A 21,709-nucleotide genomic window follows, 5' to 3' on the forward strand; every position below is an offset into this window, starting at 1 on the left:
TTACAGAATTTCCTTCAAATATTCTTGGGTTTTAACTTTAACAAAGAACTTGTTCAGTTGGTATTTTTTTTACAACCTTATGATTTTAATCACTTAGGAGTATGAGGAGACCAGGTGAGTGCGACTGATGGAGAAATCAGACTTTCTGTAAAGCAGTTTTAGAAGTTTTTTTTCTTAAAAAGCCTCATTAACAGACTTCAATCTTTGTATGATACTTATGGAGACCCAGATTTTAAGAGTTTTCTGTCAATAAAACAAAGGAGACAGAACAGTAACCTCTGAACTTACTGTGAAGAACATAAAATGTAATCTGAAGACAAACACCAACAGAAAACAATGACATTTTTTGAAAGACTCCCTAAAGTCATTAATTTCTCTGTTTTGACCACTCAAAATCTACTTTTCTATTTATCTCAGGTCAATATCACCATTCACTAGCATGTGAAAACACTAACAGTTCAGCTTTGGACAGAAGTTATAAAATATGAGCACCATTTTTGTGGCCAAGAACAACTACTGCAACAAATTTTATGTAACAATTATATAACTTCACCCAATTTAATGTTACAAGAAAGGAAAAAAATAGCATTATTTTAAAAAATCAGAAAAAGTTCTTAATATAGGTATTGTTGCTTTAATTTCAAAGGCAGGAAATATTTGCTGAGATAGAATAAATTAAACAGTAAGTACAATCTATTTTGTAATACATGAATTTATGTCAAATTGAGTGCTGTCAAAGCTGTCATCAGACTATTACAAGGTCACAAAAATTTCATCCAGAAATTTATAGGTTTCAGTTGAAACATTGCTCAGTGTATGGATCCATTTGTATATGTGTGTATAACTTGGTAACATTTCTGTTTACTAGCTATACAAATTAAAAAAAAAAAAAAAAAAAGCTGGGTGTCTCTGTGCTGCAAGAAGTTGGGAGTAGTCCTGCATGTGCTGCCTGAAGATACTGATTTACAAACTATTCCAGAAATCATACATAATTTGCAGTCCAAGAATTATTTTATTAAAATTCCATGGCTGGCTACTAACCTGAACCAGGACAAAATAACGTTTTTTCCACCGCTTCCAAACCTTCTGTCCTAGGGCATACAAGTACCTGCAAAGGAAATAATAAAGGGAGTGGTTTTCCATTAATAAGGAGCATGATGTTAGAAGAAGCAAACAAAAATCTGTGTATTAATTTACTCTGTCTACTGAGCTGCTTCTTCAGTGTTGTCATATGTAAAAAGTGATTTTTTTTCTATGTACTCAAACCATAAAAATGCAAAGAGACATTCCTTTTCACCCAAAACAAGACAAAAATCAGAAACAAATGATCTCATGTTTGCAAAGATTAACCAGCTTATCATATTCTATTTCACCAATTTTATCTGAAAAATAGAAAAAGTAGCTTAGACTATATACACAGAAATACATGATGTTATCAAAGCAGATGTTCCTGACAGTTTTTATTCCATTTGGTTTCCACAGATTTGCTAGTGTTTATTTAGTCTGTGAGAACTCAGTCCCAGAGATAGTGTGATAAAATGCTCACATAACACAATGTCAGCAGACACACAATATTAATTTTTTTTTTTCAGAGTAAAGTAGAATCTAATTTTCCAAACAGAAGCACTTCACTATAAAGGCTCTTAGATTACAAAAACTCCTTGTCACTTTAGCAATTTCCAGGCTTTGAATCAGAGGACATAATCAGGAGTATCAACCAGTGAGAAGAGAAAACCACAGATGCTGATACTGTTTGGTGGTAGAGAGAGCACACTCATTACCTAAGAACTTGGAGTGAATTTTCTGGCATTATAGTGACACTTTTCCTGTCACTGTGGTCATGTTGCACTGTTGATAACAAAGACAGCAAGAAGAAAACGATGAGCTGTGAGACTGCAAGCAAGAGCCCATGAGTGGTAACGATTTGCTGCTTAAAATCTGACAGGAGAGCAAAATAAGACACAGGAGATGCCCCTGCAGGCTGGCCAGCTTCTGTCAAGGACAGCTGGTACAGCCAGGGTGGTCACAGGCAGAATTAAAGGTTGTTCAGACCAATGAATCTTGGCTTCACAGGGCACTCTCCAGAGGATGCCAGTACACACATTATGAAGTAGCTAAAATAACTAGGATGGGAGATGGTTGGTCAGATGAACAGGGGCCTCTCTGGTAAGAGACTATGGTCTGCTGTCCTCCACTCACTTCTGTGGCTTTCTGCCTGGTGGTTTGCATCTCAGTCAAAAAACAGAGCAATGAACCAACATCCTATGTGAAATGAGTAAGCAAGATAAAGGCAAAAACTTTTTTATACCATCCTGGGTGTACTCTCAAGAACGCCTTCTCCCACATTAGGCATCACAAAGGACAAATTTATGTCTAAAATAAATGTTCAGCGTACTGCTTACAATTGTTGTTTTCAGATTATGTAGAGGCTCCATTATTATGAAAACAGAACAGAAGTTCTTTGACTTCTGCTGCACCTGTATTGAAGGTCTACCTTACTTGGTTACTCTGCTTTTTATTTGTATGAGAAGGAAAAAAAATTGGCTTTGTGTACACAATTACCAGTTGATGTGGCCTTTGAATAGTCCAGATCTTGCCACAGTCTTTTTAACGTCTAATTCTGTAACTATTATAAATACAATGAAAATAAAGGAGTAAGGGTTATGTCAGAAAGGGTAAAAAAAAAGGACCTACTAGAGGTTATTTTTAAATTTATAATTTTTTGCAACTAAGGAAGCATTTACCTCACAGACTTATGGTCACACAAAAAATTCTCCCACAAAATACAAACTGTTTTCCTTTTCATATATATTTTCAGAGCATTACCTTTCCCCAAAGCACACAACATTGCTCTTGCCTTGCTAATCTCTTTACTATTGTCAGAGGGTGGAGGGGAAATAAATTATGAATTTCACATAACCTTGCAGCTTAATGACCTGAGGGAGAAAAGTAAAAAAGTCCTTGGGTGGCCCTTGGTCTCTCTCAGTCCTAAGACTGCCCTGTTCTTCATGGTGATTCATCCACTGCATCCCCCTGCATCCCTGGGAGTACCATGAAGGTTTTTTTGATGTATGTGAGAAGGCAACTGCCCCATTTTGAAACTGTACTTTGAAAACCCAGATGAAAATACACAGTCCTCCAAAGCTACAGTACAAAGATATCCTGACCATGTTCCCACCCTCAGACAACTGTAAAGAAAGCATAGATTAACAAAGACTTCTTGCCTCTTGCACATCAGAAAATGAGTAACCCAACCTTAGAAACTCTATGCTAATTCTTTCTCATTATTAACTGATCCTGCTCCAGAAATGTGCTTTTAAAATAAGACGTCTTAAAAGAATATTTTTAATCAGAGAAAAGGTGATGTTTTCATATAACTTGGCTGCCTTTTAAATTGCTCTTCATGTAAGACATACCACCTATAGTTCTGCAGTAAAGGGAGAAATAATATAATATAATATACAATAAATTCAAAAATATAAAATAATAAAGCACACAAAAAGAAATTAAATAGCAATGTGCATTTTTATTGCTCCTATAAATCACTTCTACCTAAGGTGCTAAATAAGAGCTTCCTTGGGAAACAAAAGAGTGGAACATTAACTACCTAACTTTAAAATTCACAGATCTTACGTAAGACCAGGTAACAAAGAAAATAATATTCATGACACAAAGCTGGGATTTGGTATAGAAATGCAAAGACATGCTGTCTGGTTTTACAAATCACTATAAACACACAGGTATGTTATTAATCCCTCTTCCAGTGCCATCTCTAATGGTACCAGATTTTTTCTTAAGTTTCAGCCATTTACAAGGGATATATCCTGTGCTCATCTTAAGTGTGTTTGCTCCTGAAAGATAAAGAGATTAATTCTTAGTCAAGAGTCTAACATTTTTAGGTGGAAGAACCCACCTAGGCTTCTACAGTCTTCTTTGAGCCTTTCTTTCACATTCATTTTCTATTTGGAGAAAAAAAAGAAAAAGAAAAAGAAAAAGAAAAAGGAAAAGAAAAAGAAAAAGAAAAAGAAAAAGAAAAAGAAAAAGAAAAAGAAAAAGAAAAAGAAAAAGAAAAAGAAAAAGAAAAAGAAAAAGAAAAAGAAAAAGAAAAAGAAAAAGAAAAAGAAAAAGAAAAAGAAAAAGAAAAAGAAAAAGAAAAAGAAAGGAAGCACAGGACCTAAGAATCTTCAAGAACCTTCCTATATTTAGACAGTAACATCTAGGATCTGTAAAACTGCAGTTGAAGTCTAGAACAGAAAAAATCTAAAATAACCAGTTTTCACAATAAGTTACACTTGGGCTTCACTACTGGAGCAGAAAATTAACAGGTTAACAGATTCAGAAGTGAGCTAAGCCTTAGAGCTAAGTTGAAGAATGTTCTATTTTTAAGATGGACAAATGTGTAACTTCCATGAGTCTCAGGTAAAGGCCAGTACTGCAAACCAGAACAGAATCTCAGCCACGAACTCAGAGCTGCAGCCTGATGCTCCTCTACCCATCAGTGTCTCTGCACTCACCCAGAAGCCACAGTCACTCTCTCCATCCTAAATAACGTACACAAAATGCTCAGCATCAGTTGCTCAGACTATTTTAAACATCCTCAGCAGCAACAAGAAACACACAACAGCCACTCAAACACTGTACCTTTAGGCAAAAGATTTTGTGCAATACAAACAAGAAACTGATATTCAGAAGTGCCAGTTCCATATCTCTAAACACTAAGCACCCCATTTGCTTCAATTTTTCTTGCTCTCATTTGGGTTCCAAAGTTGGGATAATCTAAAATAATCCTTGAATTATTGAAGTTCCGCCATATACAGGGGAAGAAGACACTAAAATACTTTCCCTGTATCTGAACACTGTAATAGTAACTGCTTAGATTTGTTTTGAGTTCTCCTTAAGATCATGTTTTGAGAATGTTTAATAAATATGCTGACAAGGAAAAAAGATTGGTGTTTTCATGTACATTGAAACATATATAGATGACAGACTTCTATCCTGTAAAAGTATATAATAAATGAGATACATACACATAACACCTGTGTCTCTACATATGCACATTAGAAAGCGTATTTATAGTTACTATGCATGTGTAGTTGCCTTCTTCAGTTTTCTTATATTACTCACATAATTTCCAGTAACTTAGGACTAATACACCTGCTTGTACTAATCACAAAGAAGATATGATAAGTCATTAAATGTCACTCCAATATGAAGATTTTCTAACATGTTTTGTAGTAACATGAAAATGCAACCAAATGTACAGATCATACAATCACTTTTCTGAGACTTTTTCTTTTAAAAACAATCTTTTGCAATCTTCTTTTCTTCAATATTATTTAATATTTTTTTTTCTCTTCACTCACTCTCCAATGAAAAAATAAAAATTGGATTTGTATGAAGTCACAGAATTACACATGATTATACCTCACAATGCTTACAACATGGTACAAACCCCCCCTTCCCTTTAATATTTAGTTTTCCTGGAAAACAAATAAAATTACAAGAAATTACATTTCCACTACAAAACACAGAAACACCTGATAAAAATGTTTTATATATCATCTCATCTCAGTCAGTATCACTTTCCTCTCTAGAATCAGAACAAATAAAATGAGCAAACATTTTCTTGTAAAAGTCTGGGCATAACCATGTTGTAATTACACAAAGTTTTTACATCTCTCAAAGTGCATTTCCTTGTGCTACCAAAATGCAAAACCATGTTGCTAAATATTATAGTTCAGTTTCAGTTCCAGGATGACACACACAGGAGGGAAGATGGCAGCTTATTTGCTTAAAGCCCTCACCTCACTGCGAGGGTGCAGGGTCCACTTTTTGATGAAAAAAATCAGCACTAATGAATAGCTGGAAAAGCATAATTGTGTGTGGAATACCGGAGCTATTCACTGAGAGAGAAATGAGAATGGACTTACTCCTTCTACAGAGATCATTTTTAGACCAGCCTTTTTATTCTAAGGAATGAAGCAATCTATCTACATTTTGAATGATAAATTCTCTACTTGTAAAAGGCTTCATTTATCACAAACAATGAAAAAAATATAGAAAGAAAAATCAATACGTGTAGCAGTTTAGTCCAGCAAAGGCCTTTCTTAAAGAGAAACCTCAGTCAAGGTTGAAAGAGCAATTAATGCAGTCTCAAAAATCTGGGCCACTCTGATAGAGTTCGGTTAACATGTGGCAGAAGTAATCATCCACTTGTGAAAATGATTTTCAGTTCATTCTCAAACACCTTTCAGACACTCATGATCCCATTTAACTGACAACAATACAGGCTATCCGTGGGCATCACTGCATTCGCTGAGAGAGCCAATGGGGACCAAATGCCCACAGGCACTTTCAGTCCATCCCCGCGTCTTGCATAAAAGGAGTCTTCCCTGCACTGCATTCCTCCTTTTATTTAACCCTGCAAGATTAAGAAATTTTTTTGTTTTCAGTTGAGGACGAGGAGAAAACTGATTCAAGACAACAATATGACCTGGGTCATAAGAAACCTAGCTGTAAACATTTTCAAATTCATTTTAGTCCTTTCTGTGCTCTTGAGAAAGAGAACTAAATAAGCCTTCAGCAGACCGAATGAAAAACAATCAGCCTAAACTACTGTAATTATGCTTGCTAAGAATAAAGAAACGTGTAAGAATGTCAAGTAATAAAAACATCACAGCCACAGAAAACAGTTCCATTTACTCCAATAAGCAAGATACTCATGGCATGAACAGGAAAATGTGTGGCTTTTTTCCCTGCTGTACACTTTTCCCTTACAGTCTAAATGGTTTTAAGACTGCTGGATGACCTGCTATCCCTAGATTCTTTATCAGTGATATCTTACTGCACTCTAGAGCGCTTCACCATTTGTGAATATGCATGCCAGTACTTATGGAACCTGAGAGGTAACTACAATGGCAACTTGAGAATTATTAATCTAATTTATGTCATATCATGAAACCTATCTGGCATGCAAATGTGAGCGTTTGTCAAGACAGAAAAACATTCTGTAGCCTTGAAAGAATTCCAGGCAATAAAAGAATGAAATCCTTCAGATGCAACATAAATGTAGAAAGCACTCTGATTCTAATGTAATCTAATTGCAGTGTAAACAGGTGATGCAGCACTGCTGCAAAACAGCTGGTGCTGAGGAGCTGACACCCACCCTCTGTGCTTTTTGAGGCAGTTCACTTTGGACTAGCTCTGAACTGAACCCATGGACAAAACAGCTACCAGTGTTTTGCAGAATATACGGGTACACCCCTGAGGGTGATCTCTTGGTTTAATTTAATCTAAAAAGATAATAGTCTGTGACCACAAAAGCACAGAAAGAAGAAGCAAAGAGACTGCTTTTCAAAGGGAAAACTTAAATTTAAATTCTGATGTTGAAGTAGTAGAAAAAATTTCAACTGCACTGCTCTCCCTTGAGCATTCACTTTGGCTGTGGAAACAATTCTTAACACTGACAGACCTTAAAGAACTTGCAAGCATCTCGAGCACCCAGAAGCAGCTGGTGCCCGGCCTAAACACCTCTCCATGCCACAGATAGAAAAGACCAATGACCTTTTTTCCAGCCAGGCATTGATAGTTTTTGTGATCTAGAAAGCCTAAATTGCTGAGAGCTTGTTTTCATGAAAACTTACTTTTGTTTTAGGTCATACACATCCATTGATGGAAACAGTCAGAAGGTGTTGAAAACTTTGGTGGTAGAAGACAGCAAGAGCAGAGAGCTCCTTCAGGAATGATACTTGGCTTTGATTATCTCTGACTGGTTATGCACTCCTTTTCACTGCCATTTTTGTATTGATATAATTGAAATTTCATAAAGAATACTGACCTCAGCAGAGTTATTTGTTTAAATAAAACGTTAGAAAAATAAGATACATATATTTTCATTCTAAAGACAGAAACTTTTAAGTATTTTCATAACATTTCTTGTCATTATCATGAGTAAGTATTTTAAAGTACTTATGAATTAGTATAAAGTGGTATATCTAAGCTAGCAAAGGCATGAGAAGGCATGTTTAACTTGGTATCCTATTTGTGATTTGAAAGAAAGGACAGAAATTATGATAATGAATAAGCCTAGCATTTTCCTTTAATTTGTGCTCAAAGAAGATGCTTATTCAGAATGGCAGGATGCTTTCAAACAATTTTAAAAAATTCTTGATAGATGGATTTTTTTTAAAAAACCCTAAAGGAATTCAATTAAAACACCACTTAAAAACATCACCAAAGCTTTGAAACAAATCAGTTTAGCAAGTTCTCACTTACATAGCATTATTCTCTTAATAGGAGCATTACTTGACACTTAGTCAAGTGCTTTATAAACCAAGCAATTACTCCTCACAACATGTCCAGTGCAGGAGGTTAGTATTTCCACATTAATTTCTGTTGGGAGAGAAACCGAAGTGGAAAAGAGCAAGACTGTTCAAAACTTGAGGTCCTAGTGCACCAGAAGAAACACTCAGGAAAGCCTTACAACAGCCCTTATCTTCCAGAAGTTGGAAAATGCATTTCAGAAGATTGTAAAGCTGTTCAGCCTTTTAACTGTGTGTCAAAACATGCAACACACTTATGATTAAAAAAAAAAAAGGGGGGGGGAAAGAAAATGTTATAAGGGAAACAGCAAATTAAATGTATTTGTCTTTGCAACTCCACTTGGCTACTTTCAGTAATCATGTTTCCTTTGTATTTTGTAGGGATCCTGTGTAAAGTGCTTGGGGTATATTTCCTCCTCAGAACTTTGCAGGTTACCCTTTGGAAGCACCCTTCTGTCTCCATGGGGTCTCCCAGATCTCTACAGTGCAGACTCTTATCTTAGCTGTTGTAATTAGGTGCATGAAAAGAGATGATATGGAGGTTTTCTGTATCTAAGAATCATGAAAAGTCAACCATGTGGCATTTGTGGAAAATGATTGTTATTTGCTGCCCGACTAAATTATTCATTTTAAAGCACAATTCAGAAAAATAAACCTGTTCGCTCTTTTCAGCCAATTCTAGGAGGTAAAACTTCTGTGGATGCAATGGCTGAACTTAGCTAATAACGAATAGATATGACATTGACTATAGAGATTTCAAAATGTTTGGCACACTTGGCAGAAAACAAACCTTCTTATTTGTGCAACTACAGAGCCATCCAGAATGAAAAACACTACAGTACAACTTAAGCAGCGGTGGCAAAAATGCAGTTAACCCTTTTTGGAATTCACACACAATCTTTTAAATAGCAGTCTCTCCCCATGCTGCAGAAATAAAAAGCTTCCCTTTTTATTGGGAATTATATGATTTTCTTCTGGACTGAAATTTTGACACTTCATGCTCTCATACACTGGAAAACTCCCTTTTAACTTAGCAGACTTCATGTAAACATTGCATCCAATGAATACCACTTTTCTGTCTACCCAGCACACAACAGCAAGACAAGACAACACTGTTGTGTATCAGACTGACTCCTTCGTGTCTCGAGCACCTCTAAGGAATGTAGGAACAGTGCCAGACATTAATTTCCACTCTTACACAGCACTGCCACCACTGAGGCTTGTTTCCATGAAGCCAAATCAGTAATATTTCATTGTACATTTTAGGCATTCCTGGACAGGCTGCAAAAGAGAAATTTAATTGCAATGAATGTTTGCATGTGCCAAGAGTCATATTTGGCTCAGAAAGTCCTTCATCTGCAGATGGGTCAAGTATGAAAGAATACTGAAATTACTCTTATAAAAATTTTCCAAGTCATCTGATTCTGGACGTAGCGGAAGACTGCTTAGATGAACATTTGGTCCAAGACACTAAGGCTAATCTAATATTCTAATAGAGTCATCCTGCCTCAAAAAACCTACTGGTGCAGAATGACACCTGTAGGTGATCTTTTCATTAAAAACTAGATTTAAAAAAGTACTTTTACACTCCTGGGCATCTTTTGATGACAATACAAGGGCAAGAAGAAGGAAGAAGGCTTTCATAGTATGACACAGCAAACCAGTTCTCTGAAAACATCAATTTTTAAAAAAATTTCCTATACAGAATACATTTAGAATTTTAAAGACGCCAGAGAAACAGACTTCTGACTCCATGTCACTTTGGAAGAAACTTCTCCAAAAGAATAGAGAAGTGGACACTCAGAAGCACTTTCAGGCCTATGCCTTCTTCTCAACAGGACATGGAAGGAAGCATGCAGGTATATATTCCCACAGATTCCTCATATACCCACGCTGATACCGTCCCTAGAAGCTTCTTCATCTGGAAATGGTGTCTCTGTGTTTGAAACTTTTGAATGGGTTTTTGCTTAAATTAATTTCTGTAATGATTTTCTCAACCATTTAAAACGTTTGAAATCTACACCCAGGAGCACAGTTCCACACCTGAACAAGCTATGCCTGAAAGCAGCTTGTAGGGTTCATACTGAAACTGGCACCCACTAGCACTATTCAGCAATTGTCTTGTGGCACTGGAAGAGACTTCAGTGTACAGAAACTTGTTTTAGAATCATTAACATAACTGGATGTTTATCCTTGCAAACTGATTTCTGCAGGACTTATATCAGAAAACAACAGAAATGCATCACTGAAAAATATCTCCCCTTCGAGAAAGTTCCTTATGCATTTCTTCATGTATTTAGGATTTTAAATGTTGATTTATATAATTAGGAAGAAAATTCCTAAGATCGTTTTAGTTTGGGTGATCGTTAGGGAAAAATAATAAAAAAGCTATGCAAGAAAGATATAAGCCTATAAAAAACCAGAATTTCCTATTTGTCAGTAGTTCTTTATTATAGCAAATATGTAGAAAACAAAACATTCAAATGCTGTTCTCCCACTGGAGTTGCTAAACTGGAACTGATTTGTGAGTGTAGGAGTTTAGGAATACAGAATCCTGCCTGTGAGGGAGCATCAGAGCCATCTACTGGGGTCAGTCCATTGCTGCTGCACAGCCTTGTCTGACAACCGCCTTCCCAAAACTTCAATGCTACACTGACATTCACCTACAAAATTGCCATTAAATAATTTCTTTTTAAAATCCATAAAATCTCAGAGAATAGAAGCTGTGGTGCTGATGAATTGGATGAGAGCAGAGGTAAGAAGTAAAGCTTCTCCTCACTTCAAGTTTTAGAAGTACTTTTTGAAAAATAGCATTTACTTGTAAATAACCCAAATGAATAAAATGTCTTCTATGGGCATTTGGGTGATCAATTAAAAAAAAATTACAATTAATATTTTTTGTGTTACTCATAATTATTGTTCAACTGTGAGATTGAGATTTTTTAATCTCTTTCCCCAAACAGAATTTTACATGTGTGTGTGTGTGTGTGTATATATATATATATATATGTATATGTATATGTATATTTAGACATGTATATAAAAGGACTCATTTCCTGCCATAGCTCAGTCAAGTATTAGAGGATAGAGCAGTTACTGTGTTCTGTAAATATATGAGAATAGCTGCCTCCACTCTTCAAATATTTTATTTACCACAATGTTGTAACAGAATTTATTGGAATTTAAAGAATTAAATTTTTAACTAGGCTTTAATAACTCCCACACTAAATATTTTAAGACCTTCTTCCAAAATGGATCATGTATATACAAACTTAATGTTTATATGTACTAAGAAGCTACACTTTGAAACTTCTAAAATGAACATGCAGCTCTTTTACCTGTCCTGGCCAGGAAAATAAGCACTTTTTTCAATTATAAACACTTTCACAAGATGATATAAACAATCAAAAGTGAGATTAATTTAGCTGCATTATGATCATACTCACATCTTCTCCCTTGATTTAACCATGCTGCCCTCCTGTGGATGTCAGGACATGTAAAATGCCACGGCCCAGACTAAAAAAACTCATTCAAATCGATCCCTGTTACCTGTTTGTGACAGACTTGAAGAGGAAAGAAAATGCTACTGTGTAATCATAAAAAGTGGTTGTGTTAAACTTCAGGGCAAGGAGTGTGAAACTTTTCAAATTAGTTTCAAAATAGTTTTGAAATGAGTATTTTAAATTAGTAGAATTTCTTATTGTTCCACAAATCATGAATCTGTGGGAGCACAGTGTCATAAATATTAATAATACATTTATTCTCAAATTAAGGGGAGAACATTCATTGCATAGTGATGAGTTACTTCATCTGCTGAAGTGCCAACACAGTTGAACACATACATTATAAAGATTATCCAACAACTCTAAAAGCATAGAAAAAATCTGTAAAAGTATCAGTATTTGGTAAACCAAAAAATGTTAATTACTTAAACTGTAATCTTTTTTGCCTGGTACAGAGATACTACACACATCTTTAGAAATTATTGAGTAAAAAATATGTTACATCTTCAAAGAAAAATACAAAAGATGGTTTGGAACAGAAGAATCTCAGATTAGGAGAGATCTATTATCAATTACTCAATGAAATTCACTCAGGCAAAAAAAATCCTTTTAAAATTATATTTATAAATCTCTCTTTTTATAAGGTGTATTAATAATCAATAGGAAGTTAATATTATGCACTAAAATGTTTATGTAATGAGCTCATCAATACTCAACAGCTGTCAGATTTGTTAAATCACTGGCTTAAAACAGAACAGTGCGAAACAGATCCCTAAAACTTAGAGTACAACTACTGGGGTGGCACAGGACTGTTGCTTTTCTTCCAGACTATATTTGTAAATGTTGACAAACTGTGCCTAAAGTCTAAATGACAAAAAATGCTTTAAATTAATTTTCTCTCTGAAGAAAGACTAAAATTTTAAAAGCTACAGAATTTAGTGTTATTTTCTGAAGGTAAAATACATTAGGAAGTAATCACTTAAGAAGAATCTTATTTAACTCAGAAACAAAAATGAAAATTGAAATGTCACATTTTAAATCAGGCTGCTCTGTCAAAATATTTTTTATATTGTTGAAAAGACTGTGAAATAAATAAGAAGTCTCAGCAATGTGGAAAAAATATAAGAAATTCTTTTGGACCAAACTAGACAAGACAGTTTAGTCATATGCCATTTTGTGCCAATTAGCAAAGTTTCTGACATGCCATATCAATAAAAAACAAATGACCTAAGCAGTGGGACTAATTAAATGAAATAAGGTAATTAAAAGCTTCTCAATATATAATAAAAAATATGGCTGAAAGTGTTCTATAATGTCATTTTATTTTCCCATTATCTACTTCTCTGCTGAGTTTTAATCAGTATATCTATATGCATAAAACAGAGTGTCCAGATGTTAATGTGTTGATGGCAAGAATCAGGTGTTCAATTAAAATATATTGAGTGTGCAAGGAAAAAAAACCAAGCCTTCCATTAAGGAGAGTATATACAGCTCAATTAAAAATGAATGTAACATTTATGATTAAGTTGAACACTCACATTCTATAATGACAATAAAGTTTCACATTACATGATTACTTTATTAACTTAATCATCCAATTCTAATCTAAGGATCGCAGCTATTTTCTGTTTGAAAATGGATCCATTGTTCTCAATATACAAAACAATGGTAAAGCTGTATTTACAGAAATTGTTGGGTTTCCTTCTCTGAAGTTTTATTTTATTTTCATCAGTAATGAATAAAACCCCCCAACTGTAATGCATGTACTATTTGTAGAGATCTTAGCCTAGCAAGTGCTCTCAGCTACTGGGAATATTTGCAATATTTAATACCTGTCCCAGATGTGTTGCTTGCATAACTCCAATTTCATTTGGATGTCTTCATTACTCAGAATGTGTTTCTGAATGGCTTGACTAAAAGATCTGTTAAATGACATCCCATGCCCAACCTACTGCCCTTAATCTAAAAGGAATCATTCAGTACTCTTAAATCTTTAGACCTTTGCTTCAGATCTTACCTTGCCCTTCAAAACTAAGACTTTGAACCAGATGAAAAGGTTACAGATCTACAAACATTCAGCTTTAGAGAAGATAATTGCTGTCAGCTATCCAGCTATGAGGAGAGTATATTTTTAGGGACACTTCTCTACAGCAAATCTACTAAAATCTGAGCCAAGTTTCTTACTCTCATTCGTTTGGTCTATGACATTGTGCATTCTACTTAAGACTTTCTACATAGTGCATTCTACTTAAGAACCTAAAATGATCTCAAATTTTAAATAAACAGTTAAAATCACAAATGTAATAAACCATGATAAAAATGCTAACTTCTAAGTCACTGATTTACTGAGCAAGGGCAACTAGTAGTGTATTTAGGAGAAGGTACATTTCTCTCATCACAATCATATTGATTTCCATCTTTGGAAAAAACTATGAAGAACAGAAGACAACAGTTCTGGGCTAGCAATCTTCTAACATTATCAGAGAAGCTCTCCATGTGGAAGAAAAGGGAAGCTGGTCTGACCCCAAGGGAGACTTAGCAGTGGAACCCAAAGCTACCCCCACCAGAACACCTCTGCCAATTTGTCCCCAGATTAGTCCATACAAGCAGCAGCATGACAGGCAGCCTTAGAGGTCTTTGCTGTCCATTGCTCCAAAGACAAACCATACACAGGATTTACCCACAGCACTGAGTCCACCAACATAAGGACAAGGACCTGCTGGAGTGAGTCTTGAGGAGTGTCCCAAAGATGCTCAGAGGTATGGAGCACCTCTCCTATGAAGAAATGCTGAGAGATTTGGGATTGTTAGCATGGAGAAGAGAAAGCCTTGAGGAGACATTAGAGTAGCTTTCCAGAACCTAAAGGGAACCTTCAAGAAAAGAGGAGAGGGACTTTTTGCAAGGGCATGTAGTGATAGGACAAGAGGGAATGGCTTCAGGCTAAAGGAGGGTAGCTTTAGATTAGATATTAAGAAGAAATTCTTTCCTTGTGGTGAGACACTGGAAAAGATTGCCCAGAGAAGTTGTGGATGCCCCATCCACAGAATTGTTCAAAGCCAGTTTAGATGGGGCAACTTTGAGCAACATTGCTGAGCAGGCACAAAGTTAATTTAAGATGGGGTTAAATGGAAACAGGTTTGTAATGGTAAGCACACATAAAAGACCATTTTTAGTACGGGATAAGTTGTTCTTTACATTTTTTATTTAAATAACAGGACCACGTGAGCTAACGGTGCATAACTCTGTATGAAAGCATCATTAACTACACTACATGTCAGCCTTTCAAGGTGATGCCTATTTGGGGATGAGACATACTCAGGCCCCTGACAAAACAGTACAGTATTGATCTGCCAACAGATCAATACTCTGTGTAACAGGACATGCACTATTTAAAGGGAGCTAGCTATGACAAACAAACCATTTGAACAAAACAAGAGTAGTACAGGACCATGGGGCTTTGCTATTATGTGAAAAATAAATGAAATACTTTAATAATTGAAATTATACTACTGTGGAGGAAAAACAAAACCAACAAACCACTTAATTGAATTTATAGAAAGTTACCTCTGCCTTTACATTCAGTATTGTGTTAGAATTATTTTTGCCCATAAAGAATAGGGTATTATCAATTGAAATCCACCCTCAGACCCACGATACCACAAGTGACCCTGCAGTTTCTGAAGCAGCATTCTGACACAGATGGTGGATAAGACTGGCCACATACTTTTAGTTTCTGAAAATAATTTTGCTGCTGTTAAGTACCTCTGATTTTGTAAAGGCTTATATTCCAAAAGACAAAAATTAGGTGAATTTTACCTTCCTAGAAGTAACAGATGGGCAGCACAAGACAGAAGGACATAAGAGGTAGGTGGCATGCCCCCATCCTTGCAGTTAATAGGACTGGCACTTTCAGTATAGAAATAATGCCAGGCCAGGCCAGACCATATGCAGTGTCAATGTATGTCAGGTGAAAATAACTCTCTCTTAAATTTGATGTCACAGATGAAGGTGTGGTATCAAGGAACAGCTCAGATCACCTGCTGAGAAAGGCTAATAAATAAACTGCATCTTTCACCTGCATGATATTTGTGATATGCTTATTTGTAGTAGAATAAAGCAATATAAACAAAATCTGAAACAACTATTTAAATGATGATTGGTCCTGCAGTCTGCGAAAATGAGAATATTGCTTAGGTGACTATGTACAGCATAATGTTATGAATATCATAATCAGTTGTGTCCCCATTACTACAGACTCATGCATGTAAGGGAAGTTTCTAGACAAGCTTCAAAAGAAACTTAGATGGCAAAAAGTTAAAAACTTTAATCTGAAATAAATAAAAAATATAATATAAAATAACACATGGAGTCTACCATATAAAATTCTGGAATAAGTTATGAAGCAGGAATAGCTGCACGTGATTTCATTCTAATGATACTGTCAGCATATTTTGGGTGGATTGAGTTGCAAATTCAAGCAAAACTAAAAGTCAGATTTTGCTCTGAATGATGCTTTTCCAAAGCTAAGGGAACTGTGTAACAATAGCATGAAGAAATTTCAGCAGAAGGCAGCCTGAACTCTCCAGTGAGAGCAGAGACTCCTCAAATATGCCGTAGAGTTACTGTGAAGTTCCCAATATCTGAACTTATTACTGCAAATTGCAGAACGCTTCTGATATGATAAATTTCTTCATCATTTATTGTATTAAAAATAAGCAGTCTCCTCTACGCTTTCATTTTAGTAAGATCAATGATGCATAGTAAAAAAAAAAAAGTCCTACCTATATTTCACCTCACGTCCATGAAATTACTCAGCTCATGATCTTCCTTGTGAGGACATAACAAGGCATGCACTTTTTGCTACAGCATGAAAACAATTAATTTTTTAATACTACCTTCAATCCATATAGCACTGACTGGTCAGCCCATCTAGTCTACTTACTTGGTAGAAAAAACACATGCAATTGAAATTGTAAAGTTATAACTTAGTATTTTAGAAAAAAAATCCCAGTTACAAATCCAAGTTTCTTCTCAATTCCTCCCCTACAATGAACTTAATGTCTATTTGCAGTAAATATTAGTGGATCATTTCAGCTTATGAGTTACCAACAGCTTTGCTATTTTTAATGAAAATAAAAAAAAAACCAACCCAATTTTTGCACATTAATAACTTTCCAAAGTCCTGATTTGAGAATTTCCAATAACAGGCAAAATTTTTAGATTGAATTCTTTATATTTAAAAAAAAAATCCAGTAAAGTAAATATTTACAATCACAAATGTGAGACTTCACACAACATATATTTCATGTACTTCCAGGACTGAAGCCTTAATGGAACCCTTGACATGGGCATCAGTTGAAGATGTTGCCCAGTTTGGCCCAACCTCTTTCAGGTACTTAAATGAAATATCTAAAGAAAAAAGAATTTATCTACATTGGTTAATTAGTCTTAGTAATGAGTGTGCTTATGAAGAAAATCCCTTCATTGCCCCAAAGCTGCAGCAGTTCACACTGCAGAATTGATCCATGGCAGGTGAACTGGACCTCTCTTGAATTAAATGAAATGAGCTGTGGTGCTCAGCCAGTGTACCTCACATATTCCAGCCACTAAGGTGATGTAAGCCTAGGACAAGACAGGACAGAGACTGAACTACATCACCAGAAATGCATGTGAGGTGATTATCAGATCCCCAGCAATCACTGAGTCTCTGTACAGAACTCTTTGGGGACACTTCACACTTGGCTCCCCTTGTAGTCAAGAAGACAAATGCCAAACAGAGATCAGGTCTTTCAGATTTCCCATCTCTTCATATTGGGTAACATAATTTTGGTAGCCATCAGTGACTAAAAATCCTTCACAGGTGCCTCAGATAAGCCCAGTTTACTGCTCTTTGAACAACTAATTCTTTAATTCTTCTCTCTCCACAGTTTATCACATGCAATTTGCCTTCTTGGTGCAGGGCTGAATCTCATCCCACTGCTGCAACAAGTGGCTGCTGCTAGAAGGTACTCAATGGACCAGGCTCTCTCAGCAGTGATTCTGCATTCAAATTTGCCCATATGGAGAGGACATGAATTTGCAGTCAGTCCCATAAACTAGGATGACAAGTCCCAAGTGATGCTGCAGCGCAGCTCATCACCATCTTTATGGCCTAGAACTGATCTCTTCTCTTTTGTGACGAGCTGAGAATTGCTGCCAAAGGTTTTCTCACTTGTCTTTTTTTCTAACACATGCACACAAAGACCAAGAAGTTGAGATGGGAAGAGCTTTAAAGTTAGGAATTGCAAACTAAAAATTGTCAGTATAAACTAGAAAATCTACCTAGAGTTCCATGGGTCACTGAGATGTTTGGTCATAGGTTCTGAGATGAATGCAAGGCACCATTAAGGTCAACCATAAGAGATAATCCACAGCAAAAGAAGAAGAGTTTACGACACAGTGAGAATGTGAATAACTGCATTAAAGAAGGCTGAGAAGAGAACAAGGTACAAAACCCAGTATGCAGGAAATGCACAAGTACCACCAGCATGACCACCCAGCCTAACTGCTTGTTTTGTGAGGTTGAATAAGGACTTTAGCAAAGCTGAGCCAAAGAAGGATTTGACACACATGCAGCACTGATCATGGGAAATTTCTATACCTAATCAATTGTGCATACTCCATCCTAGTGAAGGCAAGGAGATATTGAACAAGTGTTGCTACAGTTATGATCCAAAGAATATATTTATACAACTGAACCTGCACTACTCTGCCTATCAGAGCTGAAGAAAACCCATCTTAACATTTCAAAAGTATGGAGCTTTAAGGTGAAATATAAAAAAAGAAGCACCCTATGTAAACAGTTGTAACAATTTTTTAATGTGAGGGTAGAATCACAATTTAAATATAAATTACATATTAATAAAACCAGATTATTTAATCTACTCTGAATTATTTTACTTCATTTTTAAAGAAGTTATGAGCAAAAGCAAACCAAAATTTTTCATAGGAAAATAAATCTTTTAATTTTTACGATCAACCTTGCCTAACCCATAGATATTTTCACATAAAGTCTGTTGTGATTAAGCTAAGTGAGTTTGGATCTAAATTTACATCTCAGCTTTTACAAATATTTCAGATGAATTTCTATGGAATAAATGAAGAATGACACCTTAATTAGTAATGCTTCCCTTGGCAATTAGGATTCTCTTGGCTTCTTTCAGCAATTAAAGTGGCAGTGGCATATCATTAAGATCTTCAGATTCCCTGTGCCTCCTCAGAAGCAATTACTGTGTGAAGCACTGAAAATGAGGCTCATAGCTATAATCTGTTCTCTAAGGATCTAGCAGCAGGATAAACACTTTTGCTTCTTCCTTCCATAGTAATTTTGCATTAAGCCATTATCATTATCCAATCAATCATTAATGTAATTTTAATGTGTCATTTTTCATGAAGTTCAATTTAATTTTTAAAAAGTAACTGATTATAGTAAATTGATTTTGCAGAAGTGTGTAATAGCAAAATCATTTAAATGAAGACAGTTATCACATTAGCACTTTTCTCCATGGCAAGATGCTAACATTCATTTAGCACAATGAAATGCCAGCATTAAGCACAAAGTCGTATAACAGAAAATACTCACATGAGACACCTTGGTATAATAATAGTAACACCTTCACACAGCACCAGAAGTGCAGCTTATAACATACATAGGAAATGTTGACCTTGATATATACAAGTGCATGTTCCTTTATGAATGTTAAAATGAGGACAGGTTTATCAGAATTTAGCAGGTTAAGATAGTTACACCTACATGAAGGATATTTTTGACCCTCTGACAAAATAAGCAAAAAATATACACCATTGCTTTTGAGCCCAGCTTAATTATTTATTAATTATGGGCCAAAATTTGACCAATATTTCTGCAGAAATATAAATCCACTAGCTTAGTTTTTAAATTTTCTGTTACTTTCTCAGTAGTCTCATTCCAAATGTTGGAAGTCCTTGAAATCCTTGGGTTTACTCTGTGCTGGGATTTATGAGTTTTACCTTGCAGAAAGGGATACTCACGTGCTTGTCTTCAGGGTCTCAGGGTCTTGGATCTTCAGAGTCAGCAACTGTCTGTGATTTACTCTTGCAAAGAAAGATTATCCCCTCTTCACAAGCCCTTCAAGAAAAGCTCTTACAGTTTCAAAGGAATCATGTTAACTTCCTGCTGTAGTTAACTTGCAGATCAACCATCCCAGTCTTTTCCAGCAGATGAAGTATTATGAAGTATTATTCAATGAAGTATTATGAGGTTTGCAGCCAGGATATTTTCATAGCAGTTTGTGACATATCCTTCTTTAGGATTTTTCACTGAGTAAAGAAAATATGCTCTACACATAGATTTGTGGTTCTGGATGTTAGATAACACTTTGGCAGACCTTGATGTAAAGTAAGGAGCAAGCATTTCTGAATATGCAGTGGTATTTGCTGTGCTGCACACTTCAGGTGCTGATTGCATTTTTCTACCAACCCCATATTTTTTCTTCAACAGTCCAAGTTCACTGTGTCTGAAATTCAAATAAAGCCTATTTCATCAGCCACACAACATATCTTTCATGAATGGTAAAAACTTTGCGTTAATACAGTTTGCCTCAGCACTACAGACCCACCTACAGCTACAGTGCTTGTCTTGATCAAACCTGAGATTGTCATGCTAGGTCCAGACTGAACATGGATTGGGAAATGAAACTTTTTAGTTCACATCTCTTTTGTCTTTGAAGTCAAATAAACTCAGCTGAAACTCTAATACATCTTTATCCCTTCCTGTCAGAAATGACAATGAAATCTTTTGCCCAGTGTCTCAAAAGTATATGGCAAGTAAAAACATGGTCACATTGTCCATGCATTGAGCCTGAACATGAGCCAACTCAAATTCAAAAGTGTTGTGAACATGTCAGTCACCCCAACAGCTCTGTAGGGTACTGGCATCACTGTGCCAATGTTTGGGTTTTGTGCTGGGTTTTGGCCAACTATTATGGCTCCATATCTCTGCTACCAAGTCCCATGACCTCTTCAATTAGAGTAAAAGAAATCTCTACCTCCCTTTTGCTTCATAAATAAGTTTCATTATGAGACAATTGCCTTTGGAAACATACACTTTTGTTCATGTTCTGTATTCCAGACATAAAATTAGCCTATAACGTACTCTTTGGAAAAGAGCTCCTCAGCGTGAGTAGATGAAAATGAGGTTCTTTGGACAACTTGGGCACTAGAGGCCAGCTAGACTGAGCAAACATTGCTGCATCCCATTTGCCAGTAACAGGACCGTCAAGAAAAACTGCACACAATATAAAATCATGGTGAGAGAGAGCAACTAAGTTTTACTTAGACCCAGGTGAGATGAATACACACAATTCTTGTGAGGGGATTATCTTGCAGCAGACTGCTGCATCCCACAGTGCTTCAACATGTAGCAAGATTTCACAAGGCAACAACTGTGACAACAGGAATCAGAAATATTTTTGTTATTTGGTTAGTGAATCAAGAATACATCTTTACTTTGTGGCAATCATCCCTTTACTACACATGAGGAAGACTGGCTGAGGATTATCTTTTCACAGAGGAGTTTTAAATGGCACAAAGCTAGTAGAAAAATCTCCCATTTGTATATGGATTGCTGGTCATCTCAAAAAAATGCTGGCAGTGGGCAATCTCTCAAGCATTTTTAGAAAGATTTACCTTATAAATTTATTTGAGACTAATTAGGAGTAATTGTAGTAGAAATGACAAAAATACTAACTACTGTTCTAAGTACAATATATATATAGAGAAAAATTTACCTTACTACCTCCAATGCACCTTTTCTGTTTTTCAATTTCCAGTATCTTAGCACTGATAAGCCAACTTGTCAAGGTACCC

At 35.7% G+C, this 21,709-nt stretch overlaps 1 protein-coding gene across 8 annotated transcripts in view; it reads right to left on the reverse strand.

Moving 5' to 3' along the window:
* Window positions 1-21,709, reverse strand: part of CADPS2 (calcium dependent secretion activator 2) — a 284,524-nt gene that overhangs the window by 108,046 nt on the left and 154,769 nt on the right. For all 8 annotated transcript variants that reach the window (XM_063155367.1, XM_063155366.1, XM_063155362.1 and 5 more), the window contains exon 9: window positions 1,042-1,108. In XM_063155367.1, the coding sequence (XP_063011437.1) occupies window positions 1,042-1,108 (67 nt within the window). The remainder of the gene's footprint in view (window positions 1-1,041; window positions 1,109-21,709) is intronic.

Source organism: Melospiza melodia, chromosome 4 (assembly GCF_035770615.1).
Source record: "Melospiza melodia melodia isolate bMelMel2 chromosome 4, bMelMel2.pri, whole genome shotgun sequence".
NCBI classification, from domain to species: domain Eukaryota; kingdom Metazoa; phylum Chordata; class Aves; order Passeriformes; family Passerellidae; genus Melospiza; species Melospiza melodia.